General features: G+C 39.6%; 1 protein-coding gene and 1 long non-coding RNA gene across 11 annotated transcripts in view; one reads left to right on the top strand and one right to left on the bottom strand.

The window, feature by feature from the left end:
* Nucleotides 1–20,805, bottom strand: part of TBC1D30 (TBC1 domain family member 30) — an 84,661-nt gene that overhangs the window by 62,969 nt on the left and 887 nt on the right. For 3 of the 10 annotated variants that reach the window (XM_072741672.1, XM_072741673.1, XM_072741671.1), the window contains exons 1-2: nucleotides 18,382–19,524; nucleotides 15,621–15,785 (exon numbers count right to left, since the gene is read on the bottom strand). Coding sequence is in view for 3 of the 10 variants with exons in the window: in XM_072741668.1 (XP_072597769.1) it covers nucleotides 15,621–15,785; nucleotides 19,536–19,638 (268 nt within the window). In the remaining 7 variants the exon portion in view is untranslated. Of the gene's footprint in view, nucleotides 1–15,620; nucleotides 15,786–18,381; nucleotides 20,182–20,493; nucleotides 20,573–20,805 lie in introns of those variants that run through there. The other 7 variants (XM_072741669.1, XM_072741675.1, XM_072741674.1 and 4 more) reach the window with 5 other exon arrangements.
* Nucleotides 20,198–20,749, top strand: LOC112922301 (uncharacterized). Its single transcript, XR_011997847.1, has 3 exons — nucleotides 20,198–20,340; nucleotides 20,467–20,566; nucleotides 20,597–20,749. It is a non-coding gene; the product is annotated as an uncharacterized lncRNA (long non-coding RNA).

Here is a 20,805-nt window from a genome sequence, read left to right as displayed (position 1 = left end):
CAAAACTCTTAACTCCCCAACACCTCATCTAACTCAACCATAAGGTTGGGAGTATGTAGAATTAAAGTTTAAGTTCTTTTCTGGCTCTAAATGATTCTGAGATTCAGATTTCTTTTTTCTAAAAGCCCGTTCTCTCTGTAAAAGCTCAGAAAAAACATCTACTGTTTTTTCAAAGCCACCAGAATCTCTCAAAAGTCAGAGGTTCAAAAGCTATTACTGTTCCAAATATTATACAAACTTGCAGTATGTGTAAGAATAAGCAAATTAGAACAAAACATAAAAAAATAATCCTTAGCTGCAAGACATTAAAGAGTTTAAAGAAAATGAGAGGCTGTGCTAAAAATACTATAAGCAGTTATAATCCTGTTTCTTTCATCTTGTCAAATTCTTACTAAGTTACTTCAAGGCAGATCAAGCTGCTAATTATATATCAAAACATATCTAAATCTGTTATCAATATTAACATTGTGCTAAAATTCACAATTCCACCACAAAGTTCCAAATGTAAGGCAAATTGACCTTAATTTATTTTATTTTTTTAAATCTACCTTAATTTAAATGCTAGCTTCCTTCAATGTCAAATATGTCTCAGTAAAACTAGGGGAAAAAACACACTAATTTCTTTTCAGCTATCAAAACAAATGAGCTCATAAAAAAGGAATGTGCAGGGCAGCCCAGGTGGCTCAGCCATTTAGCACTGCCTTCAGCCCAGGGCGTGATCTTGGAGACCTGGGATTGTGTCCGCATGGGGCCTGCTTCTCCCTCTGCCTGTGTCTCTGCCCGTCTCAATAATGAATAAATAAAGTCTTTAAAAAAAAAAAAAAAAAAAAGGAATGTGCACATCTGGGTTAAGAAGAAAGACCGGAAAAAATCGCACATAATTTTGATCCCCACCAAAAAACCACATTAAAAATACAGTATAGGGATTTCTATCATAACCTACAACAGGGAAAAATAGAACAGAGACAACAACAGAATTTTGAAGCTGAAAAGACATAGGACAAGTAGAAATTGACTTAGCAGAGCCTATGAAGCCAAATCCCAGTTGACAGGACAAAGCTTTATGACACCACATATTCCACAAAACACTCAAGGATAGGCAGCCAGCTCCTGAGGAAGCTTAATAAGGAGAATGTGGAGGAAGCTGTTGAGAAACAATTGCATCCCTAGATCCTCTCCTCTACTTCAGGAGTTTGGGCAATTACTCCTCTCTCATCCCTACAAAGGTTTGAAGGTTTCATTTCTGAAGAGGGTTCAAACAGGGAGTCACTGGAGAGCCAGCTGAGGGTGAGTGCCTTACCTAAAACAGAGGGATTCAGTGACCACCTACAGGCTGACTGCTGAATGCAGGGACCCCAGCTCTTACCCCACAGACCTTCCCTGTCCAAACAGGAGCTCTTCCCTGAGGAATCTGAGCAGCCCCAAAAGAAAGACCTGAACATATGCACCTGGGGGCCATCCAGGTGACTCCTCAATGAAGCTCAAAATCAGTAAGCCTTACTGTACAGTTCAGAGTTCAAGTCCACTACTTTAGACTTCCACACTTAATTATGAGCAGACAGCCAAGGACTGCCACAAATCTGAGAAAAGACTCGAAATATAATAACAGGTTTTTTTTAAGATTTTATTTATTTATTCATGAAAGAGATCAGAGGGGGGGGGGGCGGGCAGAGACACAGGCAGAGGGAGAAGCAGGCTCCCTGCAGGGAGCCCGATGTGGGACTCGATCCCAGGTCTCCAGGATCATGCCCTGGGCGGAAGGCAGGTGCTAAACCACTGAGCCACCCGGGCTGCCCCAATAATAGTTTTTTTAATTTCAAGTTTTGATATCTATTATTTACAATTTCTATTTGGCCTTTAAAGTGTAATAAATAACCATAATAAGAGTTTTGAAAGGTTCTTTCTTCCTTGTTTTCTATTTGTCTTAGTGTCTATCATTAATATCTTTGGGGTTTTTTAAGATTTTATTTATTCATGAGAGACACACAGAGAGAGGCACAGACACAGGCAGAGGGAGAAGCAGGCTCCCTGTGGGGAGCCCGATGTGGGACTCGATCCTGGACCCCAGGATCACACCCTGAGCCAAAGGCAGGCACTCAACCACTGAGTGACCCAGGTGTCCCTCATTAATATCTTTGAAACAATGAGAAAATATATGAATCTGTGAAACAAGAGTAGGATACAGAAAATGAGCATTCAAGTAATGACCCCCAAAAAAGAGGTCTCAGTAACAGGACTGAAAAATAAAGTTGAGATAATCTCCAAGACAGTAAAGCGAAAAACCAACACAAAAACAAGGAGTGCTTGAGTGGTGCAGTTGGTTAAGTGTCCAACTCTTGGTTTGGCTCAGGTCATGATCTCAGGGTCGTGAAACAGAGCCCCCCATCAGGCTTCACACTGAGTTCGGAGTCTGCTTAAGATTTTTGCTCCCGGGGATCCCTGGGTGGCTCAGCGGTTTGGCGCCTGCCTTTGGCCCAGGGTGCCATCCTGGAGTCCCGGGATCGAGTCCTGCATCGGGCTCCCGGCATGGAGCCTGCTTCTCCCTCTGCCTGTGTCTCTGCCTCTCTCTCTCTCTCTCTCTCTCTCTCTGTCTCTCTCTGTCTCTTTCTATGTCTATCATGAATAAATAAAAAATAAAATCTTAAAAAAAGAGGATTTTCTCTCCCTCTCCCTCTGACCCTTGCACTAGTGCATGTGTGCACTCTAACTCTCTCCCTCTCTCCCCCGTCTCAAAATAATAAATCTTTAAGAAAAAAACAAAAGAAAAAAAAACACACCAAAAATAGAGAGATGGAAAATAAAAAAAACAAAAAATATTACAAAACTAGTCCAGAAGTTCCAACAGCCAAAAAATAGGATTCCAGAAAGAGGAAAGAAAGAAAAGGAGAGGAAAAGCACCAAAGAAATATTCACATAAATTTTCCAGAAGTGAAGGATGTAAGTTGCCTGACCGAAAGAGTCTATCTAGGCCCAGCACAGTGGATGAAAACAGACCCACACCAAGCAACATAGTCATGAACATGATGATTTCAGAACACCAAGAACCAAGAGAAGATCCCACAAGCTTTCAAAAAGGAAAGGAAAAAAAGAAGAAAAAAATCCAGGACAAAGGATGAGGAATCAGAAAGGCTTCAGACTTCTCCAGAGCAAAAATGGAAGCGAGAAGTCAACAGAGCAGGTACAAATTGTCAAAGTGAAGATCTAATAAAGACATTTGCATTCCTGCACAATTTCCAAAATTCTACCCCACAAGCACTCTTGCTCAAGGGCATATGGGCACAGCTATAGAAAGAATAATCAGGAAAGAAGAAAACATGGGACAAGAGAACAAAAGATCCAACACTGGAGAGGGCCAAAGAGACAGAAGGGAAATCCCAAGGTAACAGACCGAGCACCGCTAGTCCAGACCATAGCATTGTGGCTCAAGTGACAGTTGTGTTGATGGAGGTCAACACAAGATCCTTCCTGCTACTGGGCCATCTTTCTAACTCGAGGACAGAATGCCTAGAAGAGCAGGTGTTTTTCTCACAATGTGCTGACGAAGTGCTCACTCTCTCCTCCTTTCCCTCCATGCTCACAAAAGTGTTCTGCTTTGACCTCTCTCCTCCTTTCCCTCCATGCTCACAAAAGTGTTCTGCTTTGACCTACTTCTGAGAGCAAGAGCAAGGCCATCGTCAAAAATAAAAAGCAGGCCACTCCCCCAACTTTGCGGATCACTCAGCAAGAGATACCACAGGACTTATTTATAGCGTAGCCCCCTAGATCCCCCAGAAGGGGGTCCTGTGCATTCTCAGGGGAACCCAACACCAGACTGTGACCCAGAGACTGGTTTATCTTTGGGGAGCTTTTATCTAACAGAGGCAACATTAATTACCCTTTCCCTGTACCACTAGGCTTGAGCTTGCTACTCAGTTTCTGAAAACTTTACATTGTTGAGGAAAGAATGCAGAGGATAGAAAAACTATAAAGTAAGGAAATGATCAACACAAATGTGGGGAAGAAAGGAAATTTCACAGGGAGGAGCACTCAGGCTTCTAATGTGCTAGTAATTATTACTAAGTCTTGGTTAGGTAGGTATCCACTTACATAGAACTTTATTTTTTTAATATATTTCTAATACATATATGATGATACATTCTATATAAAAGATATTTTAAGTAAGTAAACTCCTGTTTACATCAGTGAAATTGTTTTAATATCTTGAAACACCAAAGGAACTCTTAAAATAGTCTTTAAAATTCTCTGCCTATAAATGTGAAAAGTTATGTGAAATGGGCAAATTCTATATAATGTACCAAAGCTGATGCAAGAAGAAATAGAAAATGTAAATAAGTTTATAAGTATTTTTTTAGGTTGAATCTGTAAGTTAAAATCTCCCTACAGGGGCAGCTGCGTGGCTCGGTGGTTGAACATCTGCCTCTGGCTCAGGTCATGATCCTGTGGTCCTGGGTTGGAGTCCCTCATCAGGCTCCCCACAGAGAGCCTGCTTCTCCCTCTGCCTGTGTCTCTGCCTCTCTATGTGTGTCTCTCATGAATAAGTAAATAAAATCTTTAATTAATTAATTAATTAATTAATTAAAATATCTTTTTTTTAATTTTTTAAATTTATTTATGATAGTCACACAGAGAGAGAGAGGGGCAGAGACATAGGCAGAGGGAGAAGCAGGCTCCACGCACCGGGAGCCTGACGTGGGATTCGATCCCGGGTCTCCAGGATTGCACCCTGGGCCACCGCTGTGCCACCCAGGGATCCCTAATTAATTAAAATAAAATCTCCCTACAAAGAAGGCTTCAGACCCAAATATTTTACCAGCAATAATATCAAACATGAAAGAAATAATTCCAGTTTTATATAACCTCTTCCAAAGTACAGAAAAAGTGACCATACTCTGGAACTTCTTTTATGAGGCTCCAAACACCTGACAAGAGCATTATAAGAAAGGAAAATTACAGGCTTGTCACTCATAAACATAGCCATAATAATCAACAAAATATTAGCAGATCAAATCCAGCAATATATACATATATATATACATGCATCTTATGACCTAATTAGGATATTTCCAGGAAAGCAAAGTTGTTTTAACATTGAACATATCATCTCAATATAGCAATAAAGTATATGATAAAGTTCAACATCTTAGCAAATTACATAAGGGAATTTCCTTTATTTGATAAAGGATTTCTACAGAAAATTTTCAGAAAGCATTGAACTTAATGGTAAAATGATAGGGAAAAAAACCTTTCCCTCTGAAACTGTACCTGAGATAAAAATTTTGCCCCATTATCACTACTTCTATTCAAAATTATCCTTGAGGTCCTAATCAGGGCAAGGTTATCCTTGTCCTAACCATACAAGAACAAGAAATCAAAGAATGGTAAAGAAAACTGACATAAAACCAACAATATTCACAAATGATAAATATTACGTTTTTTTTAAAAATCCAAGAATTTCCTGGGGGACCTGGCTGGCTATCAGTGAAGCCTGTGACTCTTGATCTCAGGGATAGAAGTTTGAGCCTTACACTGGGTGTTAGAGATTACGTTTCAAAAAAATCTTTGGGGCCCCAGAGTGGCTCAGTCAGCTAAACATCTGACTCTTGATTTCAGCTCCACTCATGATCTCAGGGTTGTGAGATAAAGCCCCACATCAGGCTCTGCACTGGGCATGGAGCCTGCTTAAGATTCTCTCTCCCCTCTCCCTCTGCCCAACTCCCATCTCAAAAAAATATTTTAAAATCATAAAATAGGGACACCTGGGTGGCTCAGCAGTTAAGCATCAGTCTTTGGCTCAGGGTGTGGTTCCAGGGTCCCAGGATCAAGTCCCACATTGGGATCCTTGCATGGAGCCTGCTTCACCCTCTCCCTCTGCCTATGTCTCTGTCTCTCTCTGTCTCTCATGAATAAATAAATTATTTAAAAAATAATAAAATAAAAATATGAGAAATATAAAATACAAAATAATTTATAGATAATTAGAATTAACAACAAAAAAAGTAAGAGTGCTGGATACAAAATCAATATGCAGAGAACAACCATATTTCTAAGTATTAGAAATAGAAAATGGATTTTTTAAAACATGACAATTTAAAATAGTATCAAGAAACCTCAGCTACCTAAGAATATATCCAGTAAAAGATGCCAGACTTCTACATAGAAAACTATAAAATACACCAAAAACCATAAGATACTTAGCAGTAAACCCTAAGCAAAGAGGTAAAAGATCTTGAGCGCTTGCATGGCTTAGTCAGTTGAGCATCTGACTCTTCGTTTCAGTTCAAGTCATGATTTCAGGGTCCTGGGATCAAGGCCCATCTTGGGCTCCAAGCTCAGCAAGGAATCTGCTTGAGATTCTCTCCATCTCCGCCTGCCCCTCCCCCAGCTTGCACTTCCTTTCTTTCTCTAAAATAAATAGATCTTTAAAAAAAAAAAAAAAAGGAAAAGATCTGTATGCTGAAAATTATGGAACACTTACAAAAGAAATTGAAGAAGATGCAAAGAAATAGAAAACATTCCATTCTCATGGATTGGAAGGATAAATATTATTATAAAATGTCTATACTACCCAAAGCAATGTACACATTCAAAGCAATCCCAATCAAAATAACACTAGCCTTTTTTACAGAACTAGAACAAACAATCCTAAAATTTGTGTGGAACCATAAAAGACCCCAAATAACAAAAGTAGTGCTGAAAAAGAAAAAACAGGAGGCATCACAATCCCAGACTTCAAGCTGTATTACAAAAATGAGTGGGAAATATCAGAAAGGGAGACAGAACATAAAAGACTCCTAACTCTGGGAAAAGAACTAGGGGTGGTAGAAGGGGAGGTGGGCGGGGGGTGGGGGTGACTGGGTGATGGGCACTGAGGGGAGCACTTGATGGGATGAGCACTGGGTGTTATTCTATATGTTGGCAAATTAAACACCAATAAAAAATAAATTTATTAAAAAAAAAAAAGCTGTGATCATTAAGACAGTATGGTACTGGCACAAAAAAAGACACACAGATCTAGAAAACCCAGAAATTAACCCACCTGTCTATGGTCAACTCATCTTCAACAAAGCAAGAAAATATATCCAACGGAAAAGAGACAAGTCTCTTCAACAAATGGTGTTGGGAAAACTGGACAGCCACATGCAGAAGATGAAACTGGACTACTTTCTTACATCATACACAAAAATAAATTCAAGATGGATAAAAGACCTAAATATGAGAGAGGAAGCCATCAAAATCCTAGAGGAGAACACAGGCAGCAACCTCTTTGACCTCAAGCACAGCAACTTCTTACTGGACATGTCTCTGGGGGAAGGGAAACAAAAGCAAAAATGAACTATTGGGACTTCATCAAGATAAAAAGCTTCTGCACAGCAAAGAAGACAATGAACAAAACTAAAAGGTCACTGACAGACGTATCTGGGTGGTTCAGTGGTTGAGCATCTGCCTTTGGCTCAGGTAATGATCCCGGGGTCCTGGGATTGAGTCCCATACTGGGCTTCCCACAGGGAGCCTGCTTCTCCCTTTGCCTGTGTCTCTGCCTTTCTCTGTGTGTCTCTCGTGAATAAATAAATAAAATCTCTTAAAAATATAAAAAAATAAAAGGCCAGTGACAGAATAGGAGAAGATATTTGCAAATGACATATCGAATAAAGGGCCAGTATCTAGAATCCATAAAGAACTCATCAAAATCAATACCCCAAAAATAAATAATCCAGTTAAGAAATGGGCAGAAGACATGAACAGACATTTCTCCAAAGAAGATGTACAAATAACTAACAGATACATGAAAAAATGTTCCACATCACTCATGATCAGGGAAACACAAATCAAAACCACAATGAGATACCACTCACACCTGTCAGAATGGCTAAAATCACCAACTCAGGAAACAGATGTTGGTGAGGATGTGGAGAAAGGGGAACCCTCCTGCATTGTTGGTAGGAATGCAAACTGGTGCAGTCACTCTGGAAAACAATGTGGAGGTTCCTCAAGAAGTTAAAAATAGAGCTACCCTATGACCCAGCAATTGCACTACTGGGTACTTATCCAAAGGATACAAAAGTACTGATTCACAGGGGGCACATGCACCCCAATGTTTATATGTTTACAGACGCACTGTCAACAATAGTCAAATTATAGAAAGAACTCAAACTTCCACCAACTGATGAATGGATAAAGAGGATGTGAGATATATAGATATGGATAATGGAATATTACGTGGACAGCAAGAAAAATGAAATCCTGTCATTTGCAACAACATGGCTGGAACTAGAGGCTATAATGTTAAGCAAAATAAGTCAGAGAGAGATAAATATATGATTTCATTCATATATTTAAGAAACAAAACAGACGAACGTTAGAGAAGGAAAAATAAGATAAAAAGAGAGGGCGGCAAACCAAGAGACTTAACTATAAAGAACAATGAAAGTTGCTGGAAGGGAGGTAGGGAGGGGATGGGCTAAATGGGTGATGGCATTAAGGAGGGCACTTGGTGGGATGAGCACTAGGTGTTATACCTAAGTGATCAATCACTAAGTTCTACTCCTGAAACCAATACTATACTCTATGTTAACTAACTTGACTTTAAATTTTTAAAAAACTGTAAAATATTATTTAAATAATTTTTAAAATACTATTTTATGGTTTGAAAGACCCAACATTTTAAAGATGTCATTCTCCTCAAAGATCCAAGAAGAACCAAAATAATCTTGAAGAAGAATGAGGTGTAAGAACCTACACTATCACATAGTAATAGTTATTATAAAATGCAATGATTTCTCACTGTTGAAGCAAAATGAACTGTTTTGTTGTTTTATTTGTCTATTCTTGAACCAATACAACAGAGACACTGCCTGTGTCTCTGCCTTTCTCTGTGTTGTATTGGTTCAAGAATAGACAAATAAAACAACAAAACAGTTCATTTTTGCTTTTGTTTCCCTTCCCTCAAGAGCCCCAAAACAGATCCACACACATAGAGACACCTAATTTTATGCAAAAATATCACCTCAGAACAGTGATTAAAGGGATGGTCTCTTCAATAAACAGGGCTGAGTCAATCAGACATCCATATGGACAAAAATGAAATTTGACTCCTATTTCATATCGCACAAGCAAATGAATCCATTCTAGGTGGATCTAGATGTAGAGATCAAAACAAAATAATAAAGCTTCTAGAAAATAATACAGGAGAGTATCTTCATGAGTTTGATATTAAAAAAAGATTTCTTAAGCAAAGTGAAAAGGCACCAGCCATAAAGGCAGGACTGGCTACATAATTTGTGGAACCCCTTGCTCTGCAATAGCAAAGCATTAAACCAGGTGTGGGTCCCTATTGACCATAGGGGCCTGTGTGACTACACAGGTCACATGCCCATGAAGCCAGCCCCTCAAAACGCTAAAAGACTAGTAAATTGTACTTTTTAAAAACTAAGAACTCTTGGGGCACCTGGGTGGCTCAGTCAATTATGTGCCGACTCCTGTTTTCAGCTCAGGTCATGATCTCAGGGTCATGAGATCGAGCCAGGTGTTGCGCTTCACACTGGGCATGGATTCTGCTTGAGATTGTCTCTCTCCCTCTCCCTCTGCCCCTCCCCAATGTGTGTGTGCTCTCGCTCTCTCTCTCTCTCCCCCTAAAAAATAAATAAAAATGAAAAACTAAGAACCTTTAGTCATGAGGTGACTATAGTTAACAATACTGTGTTGATGGTTGAAGTTGCTAAGAAAATAGATTATAAAAGTTCTCATCACAAAAAAAAAATTCGGTAACTGTACGGTGATGGATCTCAACTAGACTTAACTGTGGTCATCATTTCACCATATACGCAAATATTGAACCACTATGTTGTATACCTCTAACAAGTATCATGCCGTATATTATTTCTACCTCAACAACAATTAAAAAAAAAAAAACCCAAGACCTCTCATTCATTAAATGACACTCTTAAGAGAGTGAAAATGCCAGCCAAAAAGGTGGAAGAAGGTATTTGCAATGCATGTATCCGACTAAACCTCACATATAGAACACTTTAGAAACTCCTGCAGAGCTATGAGAAAAAGTAGACAATCCTTTTCTTCAGAGATAAATAGCTAATAAACATATGAAGAGTTGCTGAACCGCATTAGTAATCAGAAAGATGAAAACAAAAATCCACAGCAAATCAACACTCACTGGAATAGTTAAAATTTAAATGACTGGCAGCACCAGTACCAGTTTGTTTTATTTCCTACAGTACTTATCACTTTACCACCTCCTTACACACATAAATACTTATTCTTGGTGAGCAGGTGACCCAGCTGAATTACGGAACTTTCTGGAACTATGGAGAAAGAGATCTGTTCTTTCAGGTAAGATTGCTTAATTGGAGCTGCTATATTGCCCATTTTGGTGTTACTCAGTGCAGAGGAAAGCACAGCTAAGAGATGAAATCATAGCCTTAAAGATGCTATTTGAGCAGCTGTATCTGATTTAGTTGCACCTGAAGCCACATCCCTGGCGTCCTAATTATGTAAGCCAATCAATTTCCCTTTTCACTTAAATCAGTTTGTGTTTCTGTACTCATGACTGAAAGATTTTTAACTATTACAATGTTGTAACAAAACAAAATGGTAGACTGAAAAGCAGTGCATCAATCCTTCAAACTTATATTTACAGATAACTTATGCCAATGGCATATGAGGTTACATGAAAAAGGCAGGATACAGAAATGTTATATAGTACATTGATTTTGGAAAAACTTTGTGTAAAAAATGACTTGTGGGGCACCTGGGTGGCTCAGTCAGTGAAAGCATCCAACTTTTGATTTTAGCTCAGGTCATGATCTCAGGATCCTGGGATCAAGTCCCATATCAGGCTCCCTGCTCAGCAGGAAGTCTACTTGTCTCCCTCTCCCCCCTCCCATTCATGCTCCTTCTCTCTCTCTCTCTCAAAATAAAATAAATAAATCTTTTTAAAAAAACACACTTAGGGGCACCTGGGTGGCTCGGTGCTTGAGCGTCTGTCTGTGGCTCAGGGTGTGATCCTGGGGTTCTGGGATCAAGTCCTACATCAGGCTCCTCACAGGGAGCCTTGCTTCTCCCTCTGCCTATGTCTCTGCCTCTCTGTCTCTCATGAAAAAATAAATAATAAATAAATAATGAATTTAAAAACACACTTGAATAAATATTCAGAATTATAAAAAGATTGTCTTTCGAAAATGATTTTTCCTTTTTATAATTTTGCATTTTTGAAAGTTTCCATAAGGAGTGTATTATATTTTTAACACCTTTTATTGAGATACAATTCACACACCATAAAATTCACCCTTTTAAATTGCACAATTTAGCGATTTCTAGTATGCCCACAAAATTGTGTAACCATCACCACTATCTAGCTACAGAACATTTTCATCACCCCAATGAAAAAACCTATAGTATTAGTAGTCACTCCACATTCTCTCTACCTGAGCCCCTGACAACCACTAATCAACTTTCTATTTCTATGGATTTACCTCTTCTGGACATCTCAAATAGAAGCACACAACACATGGACTTCTGCGTCTTGCTTCTTTCACTTAGTATAATGTTTTCAAGAATCATCCATGTTATAACATGAATCAGTACTGCATTCCTGTTCATGACTGAATGTTATTCCACTATATGGATATGCCACTTCTGTTAATCCATTCATCCATTGATAGACATGTGAGTTGTTTCCATTTTGGGGCTATACTGAATAATGCCACTATGAGCATTCATGTACAATTTTTGTGGGGACATACATCTTCAGTTTTCTAGGAGTGGAATGGCTGGTTGAGTGCATTTACTTTTTTTTTTGTTTTTTGGTTGCATTTACTTTTATAATTTGTTTAAAAAACACAGAGAACTATTTCCTAGCGGAATATGTTGAATGTCAAACTCAGAGCCACACTGATTCCTTCTCCTGCCACAGAGAACAAGTTACTATTTTAGAGAAGACAACCATAGGAAAAGAACAAGGACCACTCACTATTTGACAAGTATCCGTGTCTGCCAGGCATTTACAATAGATAGCAAGCTTTAATCACATTATTATCAAGATGCCAGAGTAGACACATCAGTCAAATGAGACTATAAGCTATTTAAAATTCCTGTACTCATTGACAAGGCTAAAATAAAGACAATATTTCTATGAATGTTTACATTTTTCCCACCCTTTTTTCTTACCATATTTTCTCAATGACAGCTCGATTTTACCACTTGATTTATACTACCATTTCACAAACTCAACCAGCATAACTTAAATATTTACTACATTGATGCAGAAAATTATAAAATTAGGAAATGCTGATAATTAAGAGGGCCTCCCTCTGCCTTCAGTGTTTTCAGTTAAATCATAAGATAAACCACTTAAAAATCTTAACATCAGAATCAAACTCCTGGCCAAATATTCATCTTATTCTTATTGTCTTGAAGCCTTGAGGTGGATTTTCCTGCACACCTCCATGTTCCTAATGAATAGTGACAGCTGCTACCATTCTATCGTTAATTTTATTATTAATACTAAATTGGTTGTACCATGCTTGCTTCGGCAGCACATACACTAAATTGGTTGTACCATGGTTACCCTTCGATACACAGTTAAATATAGGGAGAAGAATATACTCTTCTACAAGGCAAATAGTGATCCTGTTCTTCTTATTCCCAACTCTGTTTTAAAATAAAAAAGATTGTAAAGACACCTTGGGTGGCTCAGCGGTTGAGTCTGCCTTCAGCTCCAGGGCATGGTCCTGGGGTTCCTGCAGGGAGCCCGCTTCTCTCTCTGCCTGTGTCTCTGCTTCTCTGTGTCTCTCATGAATAAATAAATAAAATCTTCTTAAAATAAATAAACAAATAAATAAATAAAAATAAAAGGATTCTATATAAGACTTAGTGTAGGAAACCATAAAATCCAGGCAGTTACATCATATGTCTTCAAAATAAAAATGATTTAGTCATTTTGGTTCATAATCCACACTTATTTATGAAATCATTATATCCCCTTTGGTGTATCAACAGGAAATAACCTATTTTAATTAAAGATTAAAATTGTTTTCTATTATAACATGTTATAGAAGGGGGAATATCACTTAGGAAAAGAATTGTCAGCACTAGATCCATATATAGAGGGGAAAATTGGGGTTATCTGAACTTTTGTATGTTAAATACAAAGAACTCAACATGCATGTTGTATTTAAATGCATCACTGCCAATCACCACTAAAATGAAAGCTTAGTTATTGAACGTAAAATAGTGAAATCTAAGTTCCTTAGAATTCTTTTTTTTTTTAAGATTTTATTTATTTATTTATGAGAGACACAGATAGAGAGAGCGCAGAGACAGGCAGAGGGAGAAGCAGGCTCCATGCAGGGAGTCCGATGTGGGACTCGATCTTGGGACTCCAGGATCACTCCCCGAGCCAAAGGCAGATGCTTAACCGCTGAGCCACCCAGGCGTCCCAATTCCTTAGAATTCTAATCAAATGTATCTATTAGTTGACTTTCAGGAAAGATGCAAAATGTGCAATTATGGGAATCAGACATTTAGTCACAAAACATCTAACCCCTGGAGAAATAACAATTTAGTCAAATTTCGAACAATGTCTACATCATAATATAATAAGAATGATAATTTTGATCCACTGTCCTTTCTTAATTCAACAAAATACTTTCTGTTCCATTTAGTTGAGCCTTATTACCAAAGTGATAATTGAATTCCCAAGGTTAAGAGGCATTAACCCCATACTCTGAAATACAAAAGTGGCTAGACTTAAAGAGACAAACTCTAAAATACATAGGAAAGCTGCATTCACAAATTCACAAATTGAATTAGGTGCTTGTGAACATGTTTTTCTTAAAAGACACAAATGCCAGTCCTTTTCTCAGTCAAATAAATCCAAACTATAAATAATTATCAGCCCCTGTTAATTAATTACCAACCCATGACCCTGTGCCAGCCAGACATTCTGCTCTGTCTCCTTACACTGACTCCTCCCCCCTCTACTTTCCCACACATCCAAACTCCATGCATTTACCGCTTTGTGCTTTTCACTTCTGGTACAAACAATAATAATGGGTAGTTGAAAACATAGTTGAAAAGAGAAAAATCAAGGTATTTCAAAATAAAAATGGGAAAATAACTGCATTTTTACTTGTAAATCAATCAGAATCCATGGAAAAATATCAAATATAACACATGCCAACTTATTGTAGATAGCTAAACATATATAAATGTACATCTATGTGTATGTATACCTATGTCTGTATTCCCCTTTTCTAGCTATTTCAGACAAGTACCTGGCTCTGGGGAAAGCCCTATTCAAAACCAGTCTCTTTAAGGACACCCCAGATTTCTGTATGGACTATTGTATCATTATAATTAAGCAACATTCTGCTTAATATATATATTAGGTTGAAATCTTCTTTAGTAAACAGGAAGAATAATAATTTGAGGATTGTAAACAGTGATATAATAAAATAGGAGGAAGAAAATGTGGTATTTACTTTTGAAAATAAACATAAGAATCAATGTAAGCCATTGATTTTATTATCTGAAACTAACCAAGCCCTGAACATTGTATTTTATGAAAACAAACATCTTAATTTGGAATTTTTTAAAAAAACTGCAAAAGAGGGATCCCTGGGTGGCGCAGCGGTTTGGCGCCTGCCTTTGGCCCAGGGCGCGATCCTGGAGACCCGGGATCGAATCCCACGTCAGGCTCCCGGTGTATGGAGCCTGCTTCTCCCTCTGCCTATGTCTCTGCCTGTCTCTCTCTCTCTCTGTATGACTATCATAAATAAATAATAAAAAAAAAACTGCAAAAGATATCACTTTATATATAAAATGTGACAGCGTAAAGAAACAAAGTAAGGCAACTTTCACATGCACCTAAAAAGTTCTCACAGGCATTTTATTGAAACATCATTGGTGCCTCTATTTGCCATACCTGAACATACCGTTTTGCCATGCTGCATGTTAATAAAGAATACAAAACAAAAATAAGGAAATGTTAGCAGAATAAAACATAAAACTACCACATGGAGAACTTAAAAATTAAGTCACAAGTCTTTATATCTAGAATTTAACATGGGTCAGTGATTTAACATTTTCAACTCAAGTAACAAACCACACAGCCCTTAGCTGTGAATGGATGACCCATGAGATGGATTTAATTTGTTAAAACATTTTGTCCCTTTTAGATTTCAAAGCAAGTTGGACGATCCTGTTACAAAAGTGTCCTTTTAAGTCAATTTTTAATCCACTTATTAGAGTGACACCAAATAAGAGGACAAAGATAGTTGCCTTTCAGGTTGTGCCTATTTGATGCAATTCGAAAAATAAAGATTTTAGTCATTCTTTAGCATCAGGTAAAAATAACCACTGTCAAAATGCAGTACCACTTCAAATCCAGGATGAAAAAAACAAATTTTGTAACATCAGACATGTACCATACATTGTAACCAAAAAAAAAAAGAAAGAAAGAAACTGGGTTGTTCCTGGTTCTTAGTTCCCACGCTATAAGCTTCTATTTAAAACTTTGCAATATATTCAAGTCTGACTACTGGCTCAGCTCCACTAACATTTCAGACACATGCAGCAAAAGGGCTGCCCCGAAGCCCAGTACTTACTTCTCTTCTGTGACACAGCCTGCAAGCACGCAGTCACAATATCGCAGTTTCTCTGTACTTTGTGCAGCAGCCTGTCTTTTTGCTTCAGCTGCCGAAGTAGCTTTGCCGACTGAATGCCAATTCTGTGCTTTAGCTCTTGAAGGATTGTCTTCAGTTCATTAGTGTCTATCAGCAAAGAAAAATAAGAAAATAAATACCCAGAGAGGAATACAAATCCCAATATAATACTAATCATGGGATACACATCTAGAACACCCATTTAAACCAGGTAATTCTGGGTTCTCACTCAGGATTACCTATACAAATTCAGCCAAGATATTTCGATCAAATAAGTCACTCATCTATTTCCTGCCTGTGAAACAAATACTGTAAGATAAATTTTATCCTTGAGGCCACTCGCAACATGTAAGCAAAGACTCTTGTAATATTTAGCTCTGGTTACAAATTTACCTTTGGTTGCATGAAAATTGGCATTTGTATTTTTTTTTTTTTAATTTATGATAGTCACACAGAGAGAGAGAGAGAGAGGCAAAGACATAGGCAGAGGGAGAAGCAGGCTCCATGCACCGGGAGCCCGACGTGGGATTTGATCCCGGGTCTCCAGGATCGCGCCTTGGGCCAAAGGCAGGCGCCAAACCGCTGCGCCACCCAGGGATCCCTGGCATTTGTATTTTGTATGATTAACGTGCTCAGATGGTAAGCTTACAAGAAAAGAATCCTTTTGAGTCTGTCCCATCAATCTCAAACCTAACAGCTGATGGCAAATGTTTTCAAAAGCACTCACCTTTGTAAATGATCAGTTAAAAGTAAATAATATAACCACATTTTCTGAGGTAGATGAATATACCAATATTGATTTTGTTTTAAATATATAGTCTTCCAATAGCTTGACTATTAGGTACAGTAGTCATTTTAGAAACTCAGCAAATTTTCAGATATGATAGAAAATACAGTCCTTTAAACAGATAAGTGAAGGATAATTCTACATTCATAAAATTAATATTTCTAACAGCTGTTTTTCTACAAACAAAAAAAGATTTGGGAATCAAAAGTATGGACAATCTCTATATAAGTAATCATTACAATCTGGGAGTTCTGTTTGTCACACTTGGTTTGTGTTTTCTTATTTTAAGATTTTATTGATTTATTTGAAAGAGAGAGAGAGAGACAGAGACAGAGAGAGCCCAAGTGGGGGTAGGGGCAGGAGGAGAAGGAGAAGCAGGCTCCTCACAGAGCTGGGAGGCTCTATCCCAGGACTCTGGGATCGTGACCTGAGCCAAATGCGGATGCTTAACCAACTGAGCCACCCAGGAACCCATTTGTCACATGATATTACCATTAGTCACTAGAGTGTGACCTGCCAGTCAGGGAAGAAGCTTCCACTCAATTCAGCATTGACTAGGCCCTCATTAGAGATCTTGTGTAGGATTTGGATCCATTCATTTTTAAACAGATTTGGAGAAATTAGCAAGGATCCATAAGAGAGCAAAAGAAGTGTTCAAAAGTAAAAAAAATTTTTTAAAAGTTCCAGAGAGTCAAAGAAAATGAACTTTGGGGCTCTGCATAACAGAAGTGAAAGGAGGGTCCTTTGACAGAGTCATATTTGACCACATCATGGAAAATGCATTTGACCTTGAGAAGAATTCCCTTTGGATACCTGGGTGGCTCAGTCAGTTAAGTGTCTGCCTTAGACTTAGGTAATGATTCCAGGGTCCTGGAATGGAGCCTTGTAGTGGGGAGTCTGCTTCTCCCTCTGCCCCTCCCCCTCTGCTCAAGCTCGCTCTCTCATGTTCTCTCTCTCTCTCAAATAAGTAAATAAAATCTTAAGAAAAAACAAAACAACTCGCTTTGGATCAACCAACTACCTTTGTGATCTTAGGCAAGGCAGTGTTCTGAGTCTCAAATTCTGCTTAGCCTATGAGTTTATGATGAGAAACAAATGTGAATGGTCTGTATTAACATCAATATAAGTAGCACTAAAATAAGAATAAGGGATAATAGTAATGTAGAAGAGAACAGAGACCAGTTATTCCTCTTACCTTGAGTTAAAACATGGTGATATATAATGGGGAGCAAGAGTGCATTTAGGTTAAATGATCATGTTTGTGCCCTAAGGACAATTAAGTGTGGAAACAAGCTATAAGAGGAGATCAGAGGGCTCTTCTTTCCTAGATTCCTTCCATAGAACAGAGAGTCTTTCTTTGAATGTTCAAAATTTTTCCTTTCAGAAAGAAAAAAGGGCAGGAATATCATCATCTTGCATTTACATTACAGATTTCTTCCAACAAAGAGTCCTTTTTAGTGACCCTTAAGGTATCTACAGCTCTGTGATTCTCTGAATTATACGTATTGTCCAATATGGGAAAAATCATCAGAACTGAGTTTAGAAATGTCTTCTACAGCAATATCTACTGGTATATAAGCATCTCAAAGACAGAAGTAAGGTCTCCTTTATTTTTATATGCCCCACTGAATCAGCCACTCTTCCTGTTAAATGAGGTTAAATAAATGAGCAGAAGTGAGATCATCAACTGACAGGCAGTGGACAACCTCCCCTCTGAGGCATTCTGGCATATATGATAATAACAAAAATAGTATCTAACATTTGTTGAGCATTTTATACACATTAACTTAAGTAATTACCTCCACAGTCCTTTCTCAGGTTAGGTGTTATTACTATCTGCATCCGTAAGTGAGGAAAATGGGCAGGTTATGAGGTTATTTCCACTTATGAGGAAAATGGAAAGGTTAAAAGGCTTGCCTGAGGGACACCTGGGGGGCTCAGCAGTTGAGCATCTGCCTTCGGCTCAGGTCATGATCCCTGGGTCCTGGGTTTGAGTCCCGCATCGGGCTCCCTGCAGGGAGCCTGCTTCTCCCTCTGCCTGTGTCTCTGTCTCTGCCTCTCTCTCTCATGAATAAATAAATAAAGTCTTAAAAAAATAAAAAAAGCTTGCCCAAGGTCCCAGAGCTAGTAATGAACACTGGCAGGATACCAACTCCTGCCTTCTGACCTCAAAGTCCACTTTCCTTCTCAGAAAACACTGAGAAGAGAGCCAAGATTTCCTGAGAAACCATTTTTGATGCCTCCTGTAAGTGAAGGACCTACCCATGCTAAACATCTAAATAGGTGCTACGGCAAAATTCCAAATAGAGAGAAGAGTGAATTAACACACGAGTTATCCGCAGTATATGAGACTCTTACTAAGCATTATGTTAGGAGGGACATTTTTGACCCTCAAAAAAAGTCAAGTAATTTAATAAACCATAAAATTATTTATGCAGACAGCTGTTTCCAGGTGCTTCTACCAGCTTATTTATTCTTAGTATTCTAATGATGTTCATCAAAAAAAAAAAAAAAAGCGGGGTGTGTCTGTCTGTAAGAGTACTAGCATATGGCACTTCCGTTCATCCTAACAGGGTCGATTTAAAGGAAAGGTTAGCAGGCAACTAGCCATGCAACAAGGCAGACCTTGTTCTGGCTAGACCAGAAAGAATAGACTCTTACAGGTCTTAGGAATTAATAGAGGGGTTACTGGCTTGAAATCCTCTTGTAAAGCTGTACTGTTACCTCTTCTTTATGCTGTAGCTTGCCAAATTTCCTCCTCCAAAAGGAAATTACCAATCCCCAAAATGTGCTCAGTAATGAAAAGTGAACAGCCTTGTAAAAACAGAAAGCATAACTCTTCAAAATTGACTTTGTTGGATTCTGAAAGAACTATCTATGTAACTCTTGGCATAAACAGGCACCCTGAGAACAGCCAAATAACTGTATTAAATGAAATGGCACTATTCCAGTCAAAGTCCCAGGCAGGGGGAGGAAGGTGGAAGTCATTTGTAACAATCATCTGGGGGGAAAAAAACTTTTTTTTTTTTTTTTTGCTAGGAAGCCAAAAGAGGAAGTTGAAAGCTGTTTACACAGATTTGAGAAGGCAGACAGATTTATTCCTTTTCTGATGTGTGTGTTTTCCTCCCCGCTGACACCAGCTAGACTGATTACAATGAGGAGATGGGAGGCCATACAACAGTGTTCTCTCCTTCCACCCTCTCCTGGTAATTTAGCAGGAGGACAATAATTCAAGAAATGTTACGGTGACTTAGCGTCTGTTTCCACATCCCACTTCATTTGGTAAATTGAAGTCTTGATGCACCTATAAAAAAAGACAACTGCAATTACTGTGTTAGTGCCTGAAAAGCAAACTATTATGACCGGTTGAGGGAGGGGGAAAAAAAATTCATTAGAACCTGAGCATCAGAGTCTGATAACAAAAGAAACACCACATTAGCCTCTCCCCGCCCAAAACAAGGCCATTTCCGGATGGAGCCTTGCAACTGCAGGTAGCAGCAGTCGCACACAGTGGGGCCCTCCGCTAATCCTCCACCGAGAGGGTCAAAAAAAAATCCACCTCGTGAGCTTTCTGAAATCAGACAGGCTGGCAGAAATGGAATTCATCCGCTCTGCTTAGAAACTGCATTATCGAATTATTCCGCCCCGCTGGTGCAGCACTATCCTAGCGCCCCGGCCCGCGAGGGCGGATTAGGGGAAGAAGGGCGGGGGGGGGGGGGGGGGGGATCACGCGCAGGAGTCGCCTCTCTTCTCCCGGCGCCCTCTAGGCGACTTGGGTAACCGAATCAGAAACTCCGAAGCTGTCCTAACAGCTGTGCAGGTGAAGTCAGAAGGTGGGCTGCCTCTCCCTTTGGGCCTCCACAAACACCTGGCGGGGTAAGGGGTGCGGAGCCGCCGCCGCCACCAACTTCGGTTCACCTTCAGCGCTCGCGAGGGCAGGGAGGTGGGGGTACAGTGAGGACCAGGTGTGGTCACAATCGGTGACACGGTGGGCACTCGCAGCAGGTCAAAGGAGACTCAGCCCCAAACCTGAGATCTGAGCGCCCGGCGGCACCCGGCAGGTGTGCCCAGGTGGGCGGCGGGGTCCGGTAGGTGTGCCCAGGTGAGCGGCGGCCCCCGCAGTTGTGCCCAGGTGAGCGGCGGTCCCGGCAGGTGTGCCCGGGTGAGAGGTGGCTTCCGTAGGTGTGCCCGAGTGAGAGGTAGCTTCTGTAGGTGTGCCCGGGTGAGCGGCGGCCCCCACAGGTGTGCCCGGGTGAGCGGCGGCCCCCGCAGGTGTGCCCGGGTGAGGGGCGGCCCCGGCAGGGGTGCCAGGTGAGCGGCGGCCCCCACAGGTGTGCCCGG

Source organism: Vulpes vulpes, chromosome 16 (assembly GCF_048418805.1).
Source record: "Vulpes vulpes isolate BD-2025 chromosome 16, VulVul3, whole genome shotgun sequence".
In the NCBI taxonomy this organism is placed as follows: Eukaryota; Metazoa; Chordata; class Mammalia; order Carnivora; family Canidae; genus Vulpes; species Vulpes vulpes.
Note: the sequence above shows the minus strand (reverse complement) of the source record. Positions and strands in the feature narration are given on the sequence as shown.